Genomic DNA, 19832 nt, shown 5'->3' on the forward strand with positions numbered 1-19832 from the left:
AGGGTTTCCTCGGAGTTATACACACAGACAGTCCCAGCGCATGCCTGTCTTCTTGTGCAGCCTCAGGTATGAACCCGTCCCCCTGGAATTGCCCGCCAGCCCAGCGCTGCGGCGGCCACATGGCCACCGCTTAGATGTCCTCTCCTTTCCTTTCCCATCACCAATTTAGGGGGGCTCCATCCCCCCTTCCCTCTCTCCTGTTCTCATGGCTGCTCTGGCCTCAGCCCAGGGTGTCCTTTTCAGAGTAGAACCTCTGAGATTAAAGGGAGGAAGGGCCTGTGAGGCCTGGAAACCTCTTCTGTCTCACGCCCATCTCTGGTTCGGAGTTTGTCTTGGCAGACGTATCCCTGTATCATTTTTCTCTCCTACTCTTCTCAGAGACCTTTTTTTTTTTTTGCTCATCCCCTGGTCTCTCCCTTTCCCCGCCCTCCTCCCCCATAGCCCACTCTCCCCCATCAACTCTATCAGGATGTCTTAAATACACGAACAGCAAATGAATCTAGCTGCCACAAATTCTTTTTACAAATAACTGCTGAGAACTGCTTTGGGCCAGGCCCCCTGCTTGTGTGTCTCTGCCCTTCCGGAGCCCCTGGGCGGTAAGCAGAGGAGAGGAAGGCACACAGATGAGGAGCTGACCACAGTGGTTGGACAGCTTCCTAGGGGAACAGAGCTTAGGTCTTCCCTACCTGAACCTACAGGAACACAGAAAAGGGTTGGGAGAAACCTGGGCTCTGGGGGGTGTCTCTCAGCCTCTTCGCTGGTACCAGTTCTTACCGGGAGTAAAAATCTTTATCAACTTCCAAAGAGCTGCATATGCCTGCTTCAGGAATGTAAGGAGAAAGACAGGGACCCTCCATCGCCCTGGGAGGCAGGAAAATTGGTCAGCTCATCCATCTCTGGGACTTGAAAGAAAAGAAAGGAGGGGAGAGGGATGGCCCTCCAGCCTCATGTCTTTATTTCTCTATCACCTTCCTGGTTTCCCTGCACAGCTCACCCTCAGGGAGGTGGGAAACAGGGACCCCCTCCTTGGGGAGGGGATGGGGCCTTGCTCTTGGCCAGAGGCGCGGCAGGAGGCAATGCCTCTGATTCCCTAAAGCAACAGCCGGCTCGTCGGACCTCTCCCGGGTCCGGGTGTGGGGCCAGGGCCCTGGTCTCCACCCAGACAGCCTTGTGCTTTTAGCCCTCTGAGGAGTCACACCAAATAATATCCTAGACATAATTTTTTTAACGCTTCGCCCAATTATTCAGAAATAAGAGAACCCTTCAAAATATACGTAAAAATTGCATAGTTAAAAAAAATTGTTGGTGAAAATATGAAGTGCTTTTTTCAAATTATTTACATATTTCTCCCTCCCTCCCCACCCACCCACAACACCACCACCTCGTGGCCGTGGTGAGGAATTGCAGACTGCATGGGTTTGTGGCTTCTGGAAACAAACGTCAACCCAAATTTTCTGTGGGAAATTTTGGCCTAGATTCCCCAAACAAGCGTTGTGCAGGCAGACCCTGGAAACACAGCCTGTTCCAGCAGGAGGCTGCCTGTGGGTATAAAGGAGCAACTGTTTGTGAGAAGGCTTTGTGGGCTGCGGTGTTCTCTACGAGGTCCGTTCTGACTGTTTCCTGTGCGCGTGTGAGACGTTTGAGGGACAGGGCTGGGGTGGAGCCTCGCTCAGGACACCCGCTGCCTTCAGGCCTCCCCGGGGTAGAGGCAGGCTTGTCCAGCCGCTGGTGGGGGTGGGAGGGGGCAGCCGGGCCTCGCTCCCCAGCCCTTCCTGCAGCAAGAGCCCGCTTCGCTCTGCAGTGTGAGAGGCAACCCAGGCGGCTGTTGGAGCGGTTTCTTCCTCTAGGAAATTTAAACTCAGCTGTCAAACCAAGTGGGCGGCGTGAGAGCCTGTTTCGTACCTGAATGTATCCTCTTCCTCAGGGTCCTCCTGGTTAACGGTGGGAATCCAGCCATACCTCCTTTTATGGTATTGCTCTTTGCTTTATTGCGCTTCATAGAGGTTTCATGTTTTTAAAAATTAAAAGTTGGTGACAATGAGTTGTCAGATGATGGTTAGCATTTTTTTTAGCAGTTTGGCTGTCAAGTATTTTTTAATGAAGGAATGTACATCCTTTTTTTTTTAGACATAATGCTATTGCACACTAAATAGACCACAGTATAGTGTAAACGTAACTTTTTATATGCACTGGGAAACCAAAAAAATGAGTGTGGCTCGCTTTACCGCGATATTCGCTTTACTGCAGTGGTCTGGAACCCAACCCACAATATCTCCAAGGTACGCCTGTAACAGTATCTATACAGACCTCTGTGAGTATTCAATGATTCCAAACAGGCAAATAGGCACTTAGCCTGATGGAGTGTTGGTGCATTTCTCTAACAGGCACAATGCGAATAGGAGTAGCTTCTCGAACTTCTAAGCTTAAAAATGATTTTTATAAGTTCTAGCAGTTCATATATTGTCCCAGCTTGATATATCCTAAGACTGTGACTGCTCTCTTAATATTCTGAATTTTACTTAATTTCTGGGGAGATAGTGTTTAGTTAAAACTGTAAAGTGCAGATCTGGAGAACAAAGGAACGAAGCTGAATTTATACGTCCTGCAGGTGACAACAGGTGGAGACTTCTGTGGGTTTGGTTTCCTTGTCTGAGGCTAACGTAAAATAGAGGGTTTTAAAAGTCTAATTTGAGATCCCTTATGAAGGCTTCCGGACAGAAAGCTGTACCCTTCATAGCTGCTTTTACGGTGTGGGCCTCAGCTGGCAGAGCCAACTGAAGAAGGCCTGCCTGGCACGCTGAAATACTTGCTGCACGCACATAAATAAGCAGCCCAAACCCAATGACACCAGCTTTCTTTTGGAATAAAAATTATCTCCTTTGAGGGAGATCAAGGTGGCGGGGTAGGAGGACGCTGAGCTTACCTCTCTCCAAGGACACATCAAAGATATAGCTACTTGTGGTGCTACCTGGAGGCTGGCAGGCCATTCTACAGCCAAGGCTGTAAAGAAAAATCCGCGTGGAGTCTGGTAGCAAAGGAGGAGAGGCGATCTGGTCGAGACCTGCACCCTTGGCAGGGGACCCGGAAGTGGAGGGGGCTGCCGAGGGCTTGGGGATCCTCCCTGGGGAGCGAGGGGTTTGAGCCACACGTTGGGCTCCCTAGTCCTGAGGAAGAGTCCCCTTAGCCGGTTTGAAAGCCAGTGAGGCCTACGGGAGGCTGTAAAACACCGAGATTCCTCTCTTAAAGAGCAAGCACTTGCTTCGACCCCATCCAGGCAGAGGCAGCAGCCTGAAATCTCTGAGTAGGGAGAAGGCAGCCTTGGCCAGTGCTTCGTCCCTGCCCACATATAGGAGGAGGGAAGCTGCTCCAGGGCAGAGACCAACACTGAAAAGAAACCAGCTCAGTAGTGAGACACCAGGCCCTCTGGCCCCAACCCAGCCTCTAACCAAGAGCCCGCGGTGGAAAAATGTGAAACCAGCACAGCCGTGCAGCCCCAAGCCCTGAGTCCCTGCTGCATCCCAAACCGAGGCGGAGACTGCCGTCTCTTCTCCGCACACAGGGCTGCACCTGGCCCTGGCTCTGGCCCCTCCGTCTCCAGCCCCACCTTCCACCAAGGTGGGGGCTGCCAGCGCTCCCCAGGGGAAGATGGGGCCCGTGCTCACGTCAGGTCCGGCGCTCCCACCAAAGCCGCTGGGCGCACGCAGACTGCATAGTCCTGCACAGGGACCCACTTTCGAGACCGGGATAGGTAACCGATTCCCCTAATTTCATAACGTTAAACAAAATGAGAAGACAAGGGGGAGTATGTTTCACATGAAAGAACAAGGAAAAAAGAAAACTGGGAAAACCCTAAAGAATAATTGTCCTTTGAGACTGTTATGATCACAACAGAGAGACTGTCAGGAAAAAGTGTGACAGACTCTGAAGTGGGCAGTTTCTTCTCTAGGCCCCTCCAGGGTGACCTTCACCTCTCATGGTCTTTAACCTATTTTACAACCCTTAAGTTGTAGAAAATCAATAGTAAGGCAAATATTTTTGTACGTATAGGTGCAAATTAGTTGTGTCTACTGGAATGCAACTGATTACTGACCGGTTTTGTATCTACTTGTAAATTCATTTCCTCATTCTTTATCTGCCCCTAAGCGTGCAGTACTTTGAACCAGCTGTAGCATTTTATTGATTTCTTAATAATGAATAAGTTAAATCTTTGACATGTTAAAAAACAAATGCAAGTACAGGACATGGCTGTGGTATGCAACAATTTCTGTAAAACAAAAGAATATATGTTTATGTTTGTATGTACATATATAAAAACCTCTGGTAGAATATATATTCATTTGATTATACGTGCATAAAAAACTAGAAACTAGTAATAGGGGTTATCTGTTTGGGGCCAGAGAACTAAGTAGGTGGGGGATGGGTGAAATGGAGACTCTTCCCTTCATCTTTTTTACCTTTTATTTTTAAATCATGCACATATACTTAAATTATTTAAAAATTGTTTAATGTGTGGGAATTTAAGCTCTTAAAGCAGTGCCCTTTTCTTGTCACGTGAGACGTATTTAACTTAGTTTAGCTCTACATTTCACTGACTTCTGTTGATGTCAGTAGAAAGAAGTCTGCAACTGGATGGGACAGAGGGAACCGAAGCCAAGAAACCGTGATTCCTAATGACAAATTAATAATGTGGGTGTGAGAACAAGTTTAAAGGAACACAAAACAAACGATATAACAGTCGAGAATGATGAATATGTGACTTTATTCGTTTTAGTTTTGTTCCTTTAGTTCTGTGCATATTTAAGTGAAGTAGGCAGGGTTAAAAGGAAAGCAAGAAAAATTAATTGGAGGCATGAGAAACCAGCCCTTTGAGGAAATGCTAAAATAAGTGGGTCAATTAAATTGAAAAAACAAAACAAAACAAAACAGGGGGAGGGGAAAAACTGTCTGTAAATATCTACTGAACACAGCAGGTATGTTTGGATAACAGCAATCCTATATTTTCCATAAACTGGACTTAAACTAGGGCAAGAGGAATTTAAACTATTATTAAGACATCATGATCAGAAGTCTGAAGAAAGCAACACATCTGCAAGAGAGGTTGCTGGCCCCCTTCCCTAATTCTTTTTTTTCTAGAAAGGTGAAGTGATGGGATTCTAAATCTTAGAAGCTGAACTATGTCTGTTTTTTCCTTCAGCGTTGTAAGTTCTGCTTTAGGGCACAGAATTGGACCTGAAACTTTTTCTTTCAAAGACAAACTCCATGCAGGATCTAAATGATTCAATATCGACTCGTTAGCTGGGATAATTTTTTCTCTTTTTAATCCATATGGTTAATTGGTGAGACATTTTGATCTTTGCTCTAACCAGCCTAACTTTTTAATTTCATTCAGGTGTTGGAACAGGCAATGGAAATGATCTAAAAGTACAAATAATAATGCAACGAAAGCCTGTCTTTTTCTGTTCTGCTTCCCAAAACTGTAGGGTAAGAGAAAGCATGTGAACTGAAAATTCTGGTGTTTGTCTTAAGTCTCAATGTCAAATCAGCACGTCGCCCTCCCCAGACTGTTGCTCAGCGCTCACCACGGGGAGAGGCCGTGTGGCTTTCTGGTTACCATCCAACTTGGTGTCCCTGGGTTTGGATTTGAGTCAAGAGTTAAGTTTATTGTTCACAGTAGTTTTCAGGGTGTTTCCCAGAATATACTTTCAGTTCAGGAGTGGTGCTTCGCCTTTTACTTTTCCACAAATGCCAAGGATGTTCTCAGGAATCTATCAGAGTTTTAAATTCATGTATCTGGCCACTTTTAGCCATATTCTGTTCTTCTTGGTCATTTTATCATATGGCACTGATTCTGAAATTTTAATTTGCATGAAAATCACCTGTAGACTGGTAGAGATGCAGATTCCTAGGTTATACCCCCAAAGTATGATTCAGGAAATCTGGAAAGATGCCCAGGAATCTCTAGACTTAGCAAGGTCCCAAGTGATTCTAACTCAGCTATCCCGTGGGACTGCACTGAGAAACAATACAGGTGTGTGGCTGGGGGAGGCATCCCAAAGCAATAGGACCGGGTAGTTAGTTTTCTTAAACGTTGAAGAAATGGTTAAGACTGCAGACCTTTCCTGGAGAAATAGGAAAGCTTCCTTCATGGATGTAAGAAGTAGAAACTTTAAAAATTCTTTCTCAGGCTTTGGTCTCTGGTTCTCCTGTTACCTCTCCTTTTCTTTCTTTTTAACTCCCCTCCCCCGCCCCACCCCGGGGGCCCTCCCCCCAGGCCTGATCCCTGGCTCTCTCTTCTTATCTGCACACATACTCTCTTCTTCGTTCTGCACATCCATTCCCCTACTTTAAATTATAATATTTTCTTTCATCCACGCAGTACATGTTTCTGAGCCCTGACCGCCTGGTAGATGCAGGAGCTGCAATGTGGACATTTCTTTACCCCAACAATTCCAACGCAGTTGTCAATCCAAATTGATCAAAGGAACTTTTCGTCTGCTTCTGCAAATGGCGCCAGCATTCTCTCAGGCTTTCAGATTTGGCAGTATCTTTGATTCTCTCTTTGCCACGGTCCTAAATCCAGTTAGCCATCAGTTCTGCGGATTACACCCCTGGAATCTCTCTCTTCATTCGCTCCCTTCCTGTCTGCTTCCCGCTGCCACTCCCTAATCCAGGACCTCATTTGCTCATGCCTAGATGTCTACAGTTGGTCTCCTTACCTTTTCTTTCTCCTTATACAGTGCAGTACATAGGGCCGTGCAATAAGCATGAGCACAGCGTATCTTTCCATTTATTTCTGTCACATTTACATCTTTTCATCGTCTTATAGTTTTCAGAGTGCAGGTCTTTCACTTTCTTGGTTACACTTAGTCCGAGGTATTCTTTTTGATGCAATTTTAAAAGGGATTTTCTTAATTTCTCTTTCTGATAGTTGTTATTAGTGTATTGAAATGCAACAGATTTCTATACATTAATTTTGTGTCCTGGGGACTTCTCTGGTGGTCCAGTGGGTAAGACTCCAAGCTCCCAATGCAGGGGGCCCAGGTTTGATCCCTGGTCGGGGAACTAGATCCCGCGTGCCTGAAGTAAGAGTCCGCATGCCGCAGCAAAGATCCCATGTGCCGCAACTCAGATCTGGAGCAGCCTAAATTAATTGATTAAATTAAAAACAAAAACGAAAACAGAAAAAACAACAGATTTATTAAAAAAAATTTGTATCCTGCAGCTTTACTGAATTCATTTATTCTAATAGTTTTTTGGTGGCATCTTTAGCATGTCCTAGATATAGTACCATGTCACCAGCAAATAGTGACAGTTTTACTTCTTCCTTTCCAATTTAGATGTGTTTTATTTTTTTCTAATTGCTGTGGCTAGGACCTCTGATACTTGGTTGAATACAAGCAGCAAGAGTAGGCATCCTAGTCTTGTTCCTGATCTTAAGGAAAAGCTTTCAGCTTATCAACCCTGAGTATAATGTTAGCTGTGGGTTCATCACATAGAGCCTTTTTATCTTGTTGAGGTACGTTCCCTCTATACCCACTTAGTTGGGGGTTTTTATAACTCCCATTTTATAAATAAATGGGTGTTAAATTTTATCAAATGCTTTTTCTGCATCTGTGGAGATGACCATGAGTTCTATCCTGTGTGAATGTGATACATCACATGGATTTCACTTACAGATGTTGAACCATCTTTGCCTCCCCGGAATAAATCCTACTTGGTCTGGTGTATGATTCTTTCAATGTATTGTTGAATTTGGTTTGCTAACATTTCGAAGATTTTTACATCTGTGTTCATCAAGGATATTGGCATATAATTTTCTTTTTTTTTTTGTAGTGTCTTTGGTTTTGGTATCAAGGTAATGCTGGCCTCACGGGGTATGAGTTTGGAAGCTTTCCTTCCTCTTCAATTTTTTGGAATATTTTGCTGAAGGATAGGTATTTACTCTTCTTTAAATGTTTGGTAGAATTCACCTGTGAATCGGTCTGGTCCTGGACTTTTGTTTATCGGGAGTTTTTTTGACTACTGATTCAATATCATTATTAGTAGTCTATTCAGATTTTCTATTTCTTCGTGATTCAGTTTTGGAAGATTGTATGTTTCTAGGAATTTATTTCTCCTAGGTTTTCAAATTTGTTGGTATAGTTTCTTAAGATTTTTCGTATTTCTGTGGTATCAGTTGTAACTTGTCTTTCATTTCTGATTTATTTGGGCCCTCTCTTTTTTTCTTGATGAGTCTGGATAAAGGTTTGTCAATTTTATCTTTTCGAAGAACCAGTTATTATTTTCAATGATCTTTTCTATTTTTTTAAATCTCTGTTTCTGTTCTGATCTTTACAATTTTTTTCCATTCTACTAACTTCAGGCTTGCTTTGTTCTTTTTCTACTTCCTTTAGGTCTAAGGTTAGATTGAGATTTTTCTTGTTTCTTCATGTTGGTCTGTATTGCTATGAATTTGCTTTCTATAACTCCTTTTGCTGTGTCCCAGAGATTTTGGAATGTGTTTCCATTTTCATTTGTCTTAAGGCATTTTAAAATTTTCTCTTTGATTTCTTTAGTGACCCATTGGATTGTTTAGTAGCATGTTGTTTAGTCTCCACGTTTGTGGGTTTTTTCCTAGTTTTCTTCTTATAGTTGATTTCAAGTTTGATACTGTTGTGGTCAGAAAAGCTACTTGATATGATTTTAATCTTAAATTTATTGAGACTTGTTTTTGTGGCCTACCATGTGATCTTTCCTGAAGAGTGTTCCATGTACACTTAAAAAGAATGTATATTCTGCTGTTTGGGGGTGGAATGTTTTTTATATGTCTATTAAGTTCATTTGGTTTGACATATCATCAAAAGCGAGTGTTTCCTTATTGATTTTCTGCCTGGATGATCTGTTTATTGCTGTAAGTGGGGCGTTAAAGTCCCTACTATTATTGCATTACTGTCAATTTCTCTTCTATTTCTGTTAATATTAGCTTTACATATTTAGGTTTGCCTGTGTTGGGTGCATAAATATCTATGGGTGTTATATACTCTTCTTGGATTGATCCCTTTATCATTATGTAATGCCTTTTTTTTTTTTTTTGGTCTCCCGTTACTGCCTTTGTTTTTAAAAATTGTTTATTTTGGGGGATTTTTTAAATTGAAGTATAGTTGATGGACAATAGTACATAAGTTACAGGTGTACAACATAGTGATTCGCAATTTTTAAAGGTAATAATTTACGGTTATTATAAAATATTGGCTATATTCCCTGTTATACAATATATCCTTGTAGCTGATTTATTTTATACATAATAATTTGTACCTCTTAGTCCCCTACCCCTATGGTGCTCTCCCCTGCTTCCCTCTCCACACTGGTAACCACTAGCTGCTTTTTTATATCTGTGAGTCCGTTTCTTTTGTTATATTCACTAGTTTATTTTTTATGTTCCACATATAAGGGATATCATACAGTATTTCTCTCTCTCTGACTTATTTCACTTAGCATAATACCCTCGAAGTCCATCCATGTTGTTGCAAACAGCAAATTGTTCTTTTTTTATGGCTGAGTAGTATTCCACTGAGTAGTAGTGTGACATACATACACACACACACACACACATACCACATCTTCTTTATCCATCCATCTGTTGGTGGACACTTAGGTTGCTTCCATATCTTGGCAATTGTAAATAATGCTGCTGTAAACATTGGGGTACACGTATCTTTTTGAATTAGTGGGTTTTTTTCTGTATACATACCCAGGAGTGCGTTGCTGGGTCATATGATAGTTCTGTTTTTTGTTTTTTTGAGAAACCTCCATACTGTTTGCCACAGTGGCTGCACCAACTTACCTTCCCACCAACAGCGTATGAAGAGTTCCTTTTTTCTACATCCTTGCCAACATTTGTTATTTGTCTTCTTGATGATAGCCATTCTGACAGGTTTGAGGTAATATCTCATTATGGTTTTAATTTGCATTTATCTGATGATTAACAATGTTGAGCATCTTTTCATGTGCCTGTTGGCCATGTGCATGTCCTCTCTGGAAAAATGTCTATTCAGATCTTCTGCCCATTTTTTAATTGGGTTTCTTGTTGTTTTGTTTCTAATGTTGAGTTGTAGGAGCTGCTTATATATTTTGGATATTATCCCCTTACCAGTCATATCATTTGCAAATATTTTCTCCCATTCAGTAGGTTGTCTTCATTTTGTCAGTGGTTTCCTTTGCTGTGCGAAAGCTTGTATGTTTAACTGAGTCCCATTTGTTTAATTTTGCTTTTGTTTCCTTTGATTTAGGAGACAGATCCAAAGACTTATTGCTACAATTCACATCAAAGAGTTTTCTGCCTATGTTTTCCTCTAGGAGTTTTATAGTATCCTGTCTTACATTTAGGTCTTTAATCCATTTTATTTTTATACATGATGTTAGAGAATGTTCTTTTACATGTAGCTGTCTTACAGCCTTTGTTTTAAAGTCTATTTTGTCTAAGTATTGTTACCCCAACTCTTTGTTTGCATGGAATATCTTTTCTATCCCTTCACTTTCAGTCTGTGTGTCTTTAAATCTGAAGTGAATCTCTTGCAGGCAGTGTACAGATAGGTCTTTTTTTTTTAAATCCATTCAGTCACCCTGTGTCTTTTGATTGGAGAATTTAGCCCATTTAAAGTAATTATTGATAGGTTGTACTTAATACCATTTTGTTAATTGTTCTCTGGTTGTTCTGCAGTTCTATGTTCCTTCCTCTCTTGCTCTCTTCCTTTGTGACTTGATGACTTTAGTATTATGTTTGAATCACTTTTTCTTTGTTTTTGGTTTGTGGTTAACTTGAGGTTCATGTATAACAGCATATGTGTATAGCAGTCTATTTTAAGTTGATGATCACTTAAGTTCAAATGCATTCTAAAAACATTTTTACTCACCCTACTCCATGTTTTATTTTTTTGACACATTTTACATTTTTATTTTGCATATCAACTAATTATTGTATGAGGGTGAGTCAAAAATTATCCGCACTCTGGCTGTAGAATTTATAGAAGTTTTATTATAACCAGAGTGCAGATAATTTCTGACACCCTCGTAGTTATAGTTGATCTTACAACTTTTGTCTTTGAACCTTATAACCTTTGTAAATGGTTAATCCACTGCCTTTACTGTATGTTTGCTTTTACCAGGGAGATTTTTCCTTTTACATATTTTCTGATTTCTAGTTAGGGTCTTTTCTTTTTTGCTTAAAGGAGTCCTTTTAACATTTCTTATACGACTGGTTTAGTGGTAAACGCCTGTAGATTCTGCTTGTTGGAGAAACTTTATCACTCCTTTAATTCTGAACAGTAACCTTGCCAGATAGAATATTCTTAGTTGTTTTTTCCTCTCTGTACCTTGAATATATTGTGCCACTCCCTTATGGCCTGTAAAGTTTCTGCTAAAAAATCAGCTGCTAGTCTTATGGGGGTTCCCTTCTATGTAACTAGTTGTTTTTCCATTCATTTGCACCTAATATGCTCTTGGTTCTATCTAGTGCATTGCTCCTTTCAGTTATTGTATTCCTCAGCTCTGATTAGTTTTTATATCTCTTTGTTGAAGTTCTGTGTTCACGCTTCTTCCAAGTTTGCTGGCTATCTTTATGGGCATTACTTTGAATATTTAATCAGGATGAATACTTACATCCATTTTGTTCTTTTTCTGAGGTTTTGTCTTGTTCTTTCATTTGGAACATATTCCTGTCTCATTTTCCCTCTCTGAGTCTGTTTCTGTGTATTAGGTAGACTAGCTACATCTTCCAGTTTTGAAGAAGTGACCTTATGTAGGTGTCCTGTGCGGCCCAGAAGAGCAATCCCTGCGAATCACCAGAGCCAGGGATGTTTTCTGTGTGGGCTGCATGTACCCTCCTGTTTTTCCGTGCTGCAGTCACACCAGTGGATGGGGTGGCCCCCAAGCCAGCTGCCTGTGAGGCCTGGCCACAACTGCTGCGGGTTCACTGATGGGCACGGTTGGTCCCAGTTGTGAGTGGGGTTGGCCCCCCAGGGTGGGGGCTTCTTTGTAGGGGAAGGGGGAGGCTATAACCAGCCAAGGACTCCCGCTGGGTGTGACAGGGTGGCCGCTGCTTTGGAGAGGTGCAAGCTGATGGTAGCTGCTTTGGGCAGGGCAGGTCTGCAGGGGAATGCCAGAGTGGGGTGAGCAGTGCTTGCAAGGTAGATGGCAAACGTTTGAAGTGGCACCTGCCAGTACTGAGCCAAGTAGGTAGAGGGAGAATTTTTTAAATGATGCCTGCCAGCACTTTATTCCCCAGAGGAAGTTTCTGCCCCTTTGGCACTTATCCTAAAGTTAATGAATGTACTTCACACATGGCCTAGGCACTTTTCAACGTGCTGCCTGCCTCTGCCCAGGACTCAAAGTGAGTTTGTACACATGCCCTTTAAGAGTGGAATCTTGGTTTCCTACAGCCCTCCTGCTCTCCTTGATACAAGCCCTGCTGGTTTTCAAAATCAGATGTTATGGGGGCTCATCTTCCTGGTGCAGCTCCCCAGGGTTGGGGTGCCTGGTGTGGGACTCAAACGCCTCTCTCCTTAGGGAGAACCTCCGCGTCTGTGAGATCCCCTCCTGCTTGTAGGTAGCCGTGCTGAGGGTATGGGTCCTGATGAGACCACATCTCTGCTCTCCTACCTGTCTCAATGTGTTGTTGTTTTTTCTTTATATCCTTGGTTGTAGAAGAGCTGTTCTGCTAGTCTTCAGGTCATTTTCAGAGTTGTTCCATATGTAGTTGTGGATTTGGTGTGTCCGTGGGAGCAGGTGAGCCCAGCATCTTCCTACTCCACCATCTTCATCCCGCCTCAGTGCTCCTCTTCATTTATGCAAATCCTCCCATGCCCATCTCAGTTTCTACCTCCTCGGATTCTACACCTCCTATTAACCTCCTTAAAGCACACAACAGCATGCTTAGTCTTCATCATACAACTTGACACGTAATTACATGCCATTCTGCAGTTGTTCCTTATGTTTTACTCCCTGAAGCATCAACTGAGTCTTCACTTTCTTTTGTATTTTTCACAGGGCCTAGCCTAGACCTTTTGCATCGTGTCATTATCATACAAGAGTGTATCAGTAACAGTCAGTAAAGCTTCAAAGTCATTCATTTCAGAAACTTGGCCTACCTTTGGTCACTCCATTTAGCAGTCTGTTACAGACAAGGCCTACGACCCCATCAGCAAACACATTTTTGGTAAAATGTGAGCATCTAGGCATTGCTTTTTGAATGTGCATATGAGATCACTTCTCGGCCTTTTGGCTAAGATCAAGTGTAGTGAATGTGCATATGAGCTTGAAAATTGAGCTTCTTATGTATTTCCAACATATGAAAATCAGGTGACACACATTCAACAGTAATGTTTGCTTCATTCAAGTCTAGTAGAAAATGGAATACTTTGCTTTTCAACAATGCCCTACCATAACCCTCAACCATGCTGGCCTATTAAAAATGTACACAACAGTATTGCCACTGTACAGAAATAAAGGTGAACATTTCTACATGTAGTCATTGGGCTATGAGACCAAGAGTACTTGATTAAATATAAGAAGCCTCAATAAGTGAACATGAACTTCACTGTTGTCTCATCATCAGCTAGGTTTATGGTTCTGAAGTCCATGTGTTCATCCACAGGTAGTTCATGATGCTGAAACAGACAGAGTAATAATTAATCTATGCAACTGTCCGCTTCTGTATGATGAGGTGAAAGTGAAATTTCTCTCTTCTTCGGTGAGTAATCAAGAAACAACCTATGCTATACATCTTGTCTAGCCTTTTGAATGATTCTGGTTTGGGATTTCCTCTGCTATAATTCCCAGCAAGGAAGATGACAGGAGATGTCAACCCCTAGTCAGGGAGGGGGAGAAAAACAAGTCAGGTTTCTAAAACGAACAATTTTTAAAAAAAGAAAATATGTAATTAAACATTTTTTGGCTGATTTGTTCTCTAAATTCTATACAATTTGCGTGTATTAATTTCTGAATAAGAAAAAAACACAAAAACCAGGACTGTTTAAAAAATTAAGGTATGTCTTACTACAGAGCAGTGATATTTTTGGTTTGTATCTTTAAAAGACATTGCTCCCATCACTTATAAAATAAAGTGAGGGAGATTGCTTTCCTCTCAATTGATGTCTAATTCATTTAAAATAGTATCTTTAATCCAATATCTATGAAAAAGAATGTCTGCCATTGTCATGACTCTGTCATAAGGGTGTAATTTATGCTGACCAGTTATCAAATGTATGTCTGATTATTCTGTATATAGCACATTTCTAAGCCTCAATAGTTTTAATTCATTTTCCTATTAAATCATCCACTGGAACTGCCAGCAAGTAACTATGTTGTTCAATTTAAAGTTCATGTCCTGTGCCCACCTTCATCCCCTGCTTGCTCCCTGCGGGGGGGGGGGGGGGGGGGGCGGGATTTACCTAGTTTGAAATTGTAAATGTGTTGAAGCAAGTGACCTGGCTGGCTCCCATATTAGATGGTTCCCCCTTGCACAATGGAGCCAGTCCAAACTCTCACAATCAGTGGTCTCTAAGCAGAAGCACTGGTGTAGGGACACTAGCCAAGGGGATGCTGGTGATGTCTGGCCTTGGTGATCTTCACTGGTCATCAGATGAAAGCACTTTCAGAAATTTTACGTATTTCTGTCACCACCAATAGTGGTTAATTATCCAATATAGCTGCTCCTTGTAGAAACGGATGATATATTGGGATAGAAATAGACATTAGTCCTTAGTAGATACTGTTTATAGCACTGTCTAAGATTAAAAGACCAGTGTCTAACTTTAAAAATAACTATCTTAGAGAAAATACATTTCCTTGAAAATTGTGCTAGAAACAGCAAGAGAAAGCAACAGCAATCTTAAAGTCTCCTCCTTGGTGTCTTGAGTATAATGTTGACTATAAATGCTGCATACTTAACAGCTACAACTATTTGATGAACATATAAATGAATAAATGAAGGAACTTTAATCCCTTTGGAATGATTACTTTTCACAGTAAAATGGATACTAAGAACTAATCTTTTTTTTTTTAACCACATCTTTTTTAGGACCTTCCTAGATACTATGACAACTGTTCGTTTTTCTTTTGGTTCCATACATCTTTTATACAAAATAACAGGTATGATTATGGTATAATCCAGTAGAAACAGCTTTGTCTCCAATGTCTGTGTAAGGGGTGATGACACATCTTTTGCTAATTACCATAGCCCAACTTATAGAAACCAAAAAATCCTTGAGTTACCGTTCTTAATGAAGAACTTACTTATTGTGATCTGGTTATTTTAAACATGTGGCTCTTTTTGAGACCCAATGTTGCATCATCCTCAAGGTCCATGCCATAGGACTGCATTATAAAACATACTGTCCAGTCCCTCCCATCAGGAAGCACCCATGAGCCTCCTAGATAGCTTCCTCCACAAGAGGGCAGACAGCAGAATCAAGCAGTATCAGCAGTATTTCATGTTGTGGAACTGAAAACCACAGCCACAGAAAGACAGAGAAAATCAAAAAGCAGAGGACTTTGTACCAGATGAAGGGACAAGATACAACCCCAGAAAAACAATTAAATGAAGAGGAGATAAGCACCCTTCCAGAAAAAGAATTCAGAATAATGATGGTGAAGATGATCCAGGACTTTGAAAAAAGACTGGATGCAAAGATCGAAAAGTTTACCAAAGACCTAGAAGAATTAAAGAGCAAACAAACAGAGATATGCAACACAATAACTGAAATGAAAAATACACTAGAAGGAACCAACAGCAGATTAACTGAGGCAGAAGGGCAAATAAGTGAGCTGGAAGACAGAATGGTGATAATCACTGATAAGGAAAAGAATAAGGAAAAAAGAATGAAAAGAACTGAAGACAGCCTGAGAGACCTCTGGGACAATGTTAAGTGCACCAACATTCGCATTATAGGGGTCCCAGAAGGAGAAGAGAGAGAGAAAGGACCCAAGAAAATACTGGAAGAGATTATAGTTGAAAACTTCCCTAACATGGGAAAGGAAACATCTACCCAAGTGCAGGAAGCACAGAGAGTCCCAGGCAGGATAACCCAAGGAGAAACATGCCAAGACATATAGTAGTCAAATTGACAAAAATTAAAGACAGAAATGTTATTAAAAGCAACAAGGAAAAAACAACAAATAACACACAAGGGAACTCCCATAAGGGTAACAGCTGATTTCTCAGCAGAAACTCTGCAAGCCAGAAGGGAGTGGCAGGATATATTTCAAATGATGAAAGGGAAGAACCTACATCCAAGAATACTCTACCCAGCAAGGATCTCATTCAAATTTGATGGAGATATCAAAAGCTTTACAGACAAGCAACAGCTAAGAGAATTCAGCACCACCAAACCAGTCCTACAACAAATGCTAAAGGAACTCCTCTAAGTAGGAAACAGAAGAAAAGGACCTACAAAAACAAAAACAAAACAATTAGGAAAATGGTAATAGGAACATACATATAATTACCTTGAATGAAAATAGACTAAATGCACCAACCAAAAGACACAGACTGGCTGAATGCATACAAAAACAAGACCCATATATATGCTGTCTACAAGAGACCCACTTCAGACCTAGGGACACATACAGACTGAAAGTGAGGGGATGGAGGAAGATATTCCATGCAGATGGAAATCAAAAGAAAGCTGGAGTAGTGATACTCAGATAAAATAGACTTTGAAATAAAAACTGTTACAAGAGACAAGAAAGGACATTACATAAAGATCAAGGGATCCATCCAAGAAGAGGAGATAACAATTATATATGCACCCAATATAGGAGCACCTCAATACATAAGGCAAATGCTAACAACTATGAAAGAGGAAATCGACAGTAACAATCATAGTGGGGGACTTTAACACCCCACTGACACCAATGGACAGATCACACAGAAAATTAATAAGGAAACACCAGCTTTAAATGACACAGTAAATCAGCTTGATTTAATAGATATCTATAGGACATTACATCCAAAAACAGCAGATTACACATTCTTCTCAAGTGCACATGGAACATTCTCCAGGATAGATCACATTTTGGGTCATAAATCAAGCCTTGGTAAATTGAAGAAAATTGAAATTGTATCAAGCATCTTTTCTGACCACAACACTGAGATTAGAAATCAATTACAGGAAAAAAACTGTAAAAAACACAAACACATGGAGGCTAAACAATACGCTACTAAATAACCAAGAGATCACTGAAGAAATCAAAAAATACCTAGAGACAAATGACAATGAAAACACAATGATTCAAAACCTATGGGATGCAGCAAAGGCACTTCTAAGAGGGAAGTTCATAGCAATACATTCCTACCTCAACGAACAAGAAAGATCCCAAACAACCTAAACTTACACCTAAAGAAACCAGAGAAAGAAGAGCAAACAAAACCCAAAGTTAGTAGACAAACTGGAACATATGTAGAGACATGGATGGACCTAGAGACTGGCATACAGAGTGAAATGAGTCAGAAAGAGAAAAACAAATACCGTATATTAACACATATATGTGGACTATAGAAAAATGGTACAAATCAACTGGTTTGCAGGGCAGAAGTAGAGATGCAGATGTAGAGAACAAACATATGGACACCAACTAGGGAAAGCAGGGAGGGTTGGGGGGAATGAATTGGGAGATTGGGATACCACATTGTACACTCTAAATATATGCTGTTTATTGTCTCTTAACTGTATCTCAATAAAAGTTCTTTAAAAAAATAAAAAAATAAAACATACTATCATCAGATCTTGAGTGTGGCTACAAATCCCTCGCATGGAAGTTGAATAGGAGTCTGCTCAGTGCCTTGAATATGGCAGGTCCTCAGTACGTGCTGATTCACTGATGACAGACCAACACCAAATTCTATGCCACAGGGAGGCTGCAGCTAGTTTAAAAGCTGATTGACACACTTATCTAGGACAGAAGGTGTTAGGCACAGTAAGTACCAATGAAGACAGCTTAAAAAAATCACTAATAGAATGGAACAGAGTAGAGAACTCAGAGGTAAACCCAAGCACATATGGGCAACTTAACTTTGACAAAGGAGGCGAGAATATACAATGGAAAAAAGACAGCCTCTTCAATAAGTGGTGCTGGGAAAATTGGACAGCAACATGTAAAAAGAATGAAATTAGAACACTTCCTAACACCATACACAAAAACTCAAAATGGATTAAAGACCTAAATGTAAGGCCAGACACTATAAAACTCCTGGAGGAAAACATAGGCAGAACACTCTATGACATACATCAAAGCAAGATCCTTATTGACCCACCTCCCAGAATCATGGAAATAAAATCAAGAATAAACAAATGGGACCTAGTGAAACTTAAAAGCTTTTGCACAGTGAAAGAAACCATAAAAAAGACAAGAAGGCAACCCTCAGAATGGGAAAAAATACTTGCCAACGAAGCAACAGACAAAGGATTAATCTTCAAAATATACAAGCAGCTCATGCAGCTTCATACCAAAAAAGCTAATAACCCAATCCACAAATGGGCAGAAGACCTAAATAGACATTTCTCCAAAGAAGACCTACAGATGGCCAACAAACACATGAAAAGATGCTCAACATCACTCATTATTAGAGAAATGTAAGTCAAAGCCACAATGAGGTATCACCTCACACCAATCAGAATGGCCATCATCACAAAATCTGGAAACAACAAATGTTGGAGAGGGTGTAGAGAAAAGGGAACTCTCCTGCACTGTTGGTGGGACTGTAAGTTGGTACAGCCACTATGGAAAACAGTTTGGAGGTTCCTTAAAAAACTAAAAACTACCATATGATCCAGTAATCCCATTACTGGGCATATACCCAGAGAAAACCACAATCCAAGAAGAAACATGTACTGTAATGTTTATTGCAGCACTATTTACAATAGCCAGGACATGGAAGCAACCTAAATGCCCATCAACAAATGAATGGATAAAGAAGATGTGGCATATATATACAATGGAATATTACTCAGCTATAAAAAGGGATGAGATGGAGCTATATATAATGAGGTGGATAGACCTAGAGTCTGTCATACAAAGTGAAGTAAGCCAGAAAGAGAAAAACAAATACTGTATGCTAACTTATATATACAGAATCTTAAAAAAAAGGTCCTGAGGAACCCAGTGACAGGACAAGAATAAGGATGCAGATGCAGAGAATCGACTGGAGGACACGGGGTTTGGGGGGATGGGGGGCAAAGGGGAAGCTGGGACAAAGTGAGAGAGTAGCAAAGACATATATACACTACCAACTGTAAAATAGATAGCTAGTGGGAAGTTGATGTATAACACAGGGAGATCAACTTGATGATGGGTGATGCCTTAGAGGGCCGGGATGGGGAGGGTGGGGGGGAGTTGCGGGAGGGAGGGGATATGGGGATATGTGTCTAAATACAGCTGATTCACTTTGGTGTACCTTACAGGCTGGTACAAGAGTGTAAAGCAATTATATTCCAATAAAGAGCTTAAAAAAATCATTAATAGTCTCCCACTTAAAAATGATTTTTTAATAACTAAATTGGGTAATCTGTTTTTAAAAATTAACTGACTTGAAGATTATTCCGAAGACCCTCTATCATATCTGAAATGCATTCCTAAGTCTAGAGGTTCTCCACTTGTTTTATTCTGTGGTGCTGACAGCTTGAGATTAGTATTACCATACCATCCAATACAAAAGGAAAGCTAATATTAAAAAAATCACACAGGAGAGTTTTGAATCACATACACAATTGTATGTGGCATGAATTGATAGTTCATGACACACAATCCTAGCCTTTTCTTCATATGTGGCCTGCATTTAATCCCACCTCAAGTCCACC

At 40.9% G+C, this 19832-nt stretch overlaps 1 protein-coding gene and 1 non-coding gene across 2 annotated transcripts in view; both read left to right on the top strand.

The window, feature by feature from the left end:
* LOC130835623 (phosphatidylinositol 3,4,5-trisphosphate 3-phosphatase TPTE2-like) overlaps positions 1–19832 on the top strand; it is a 48222-nt gene that overhangs the window by 25447 nt on the left and 2943 nt on the right. The window contains exons 13-15 of the mRNA XM_057707235.1: positions 5402–5481; positions 13631–13726; positions 15056–15126. Coding sequence (XP_057563218.1) covers positions 5402–5481; positions 13631–13726; positions 15056–15126 — 247 coding nt within the window. The remainder of the gene's footprint in view (positions 1–5401; positions 5482–13630; positions 13727–15055; positions 15127–19832) is intronic.
* Positions 13239–13426, top strand: LOC130836027 (U2 spliceosomal RNA). The gene has a single exon (XR_009049092.1). It is a non-coding gene; the product is annotated as a U2 spliceosomal RNA (small nuclear RNA).

Source organism: Hippopotamus amphibius, chromosome 14, assembly GCF_030028045.1.
Source record: "Hippopotamus amphibius kiboko isolate mHipAmp2 chromosome 14, mHipAmp2.hap2, whole genome shotgun sequence".
NCBI classification, from domain to species: domain Eukaryota; kingdom Metazoa; phylum Chordata; class Mammalia; order Artiodactyla; family Hippopotamidae; genus Hippopotamus; species Hippopotamus amphibius.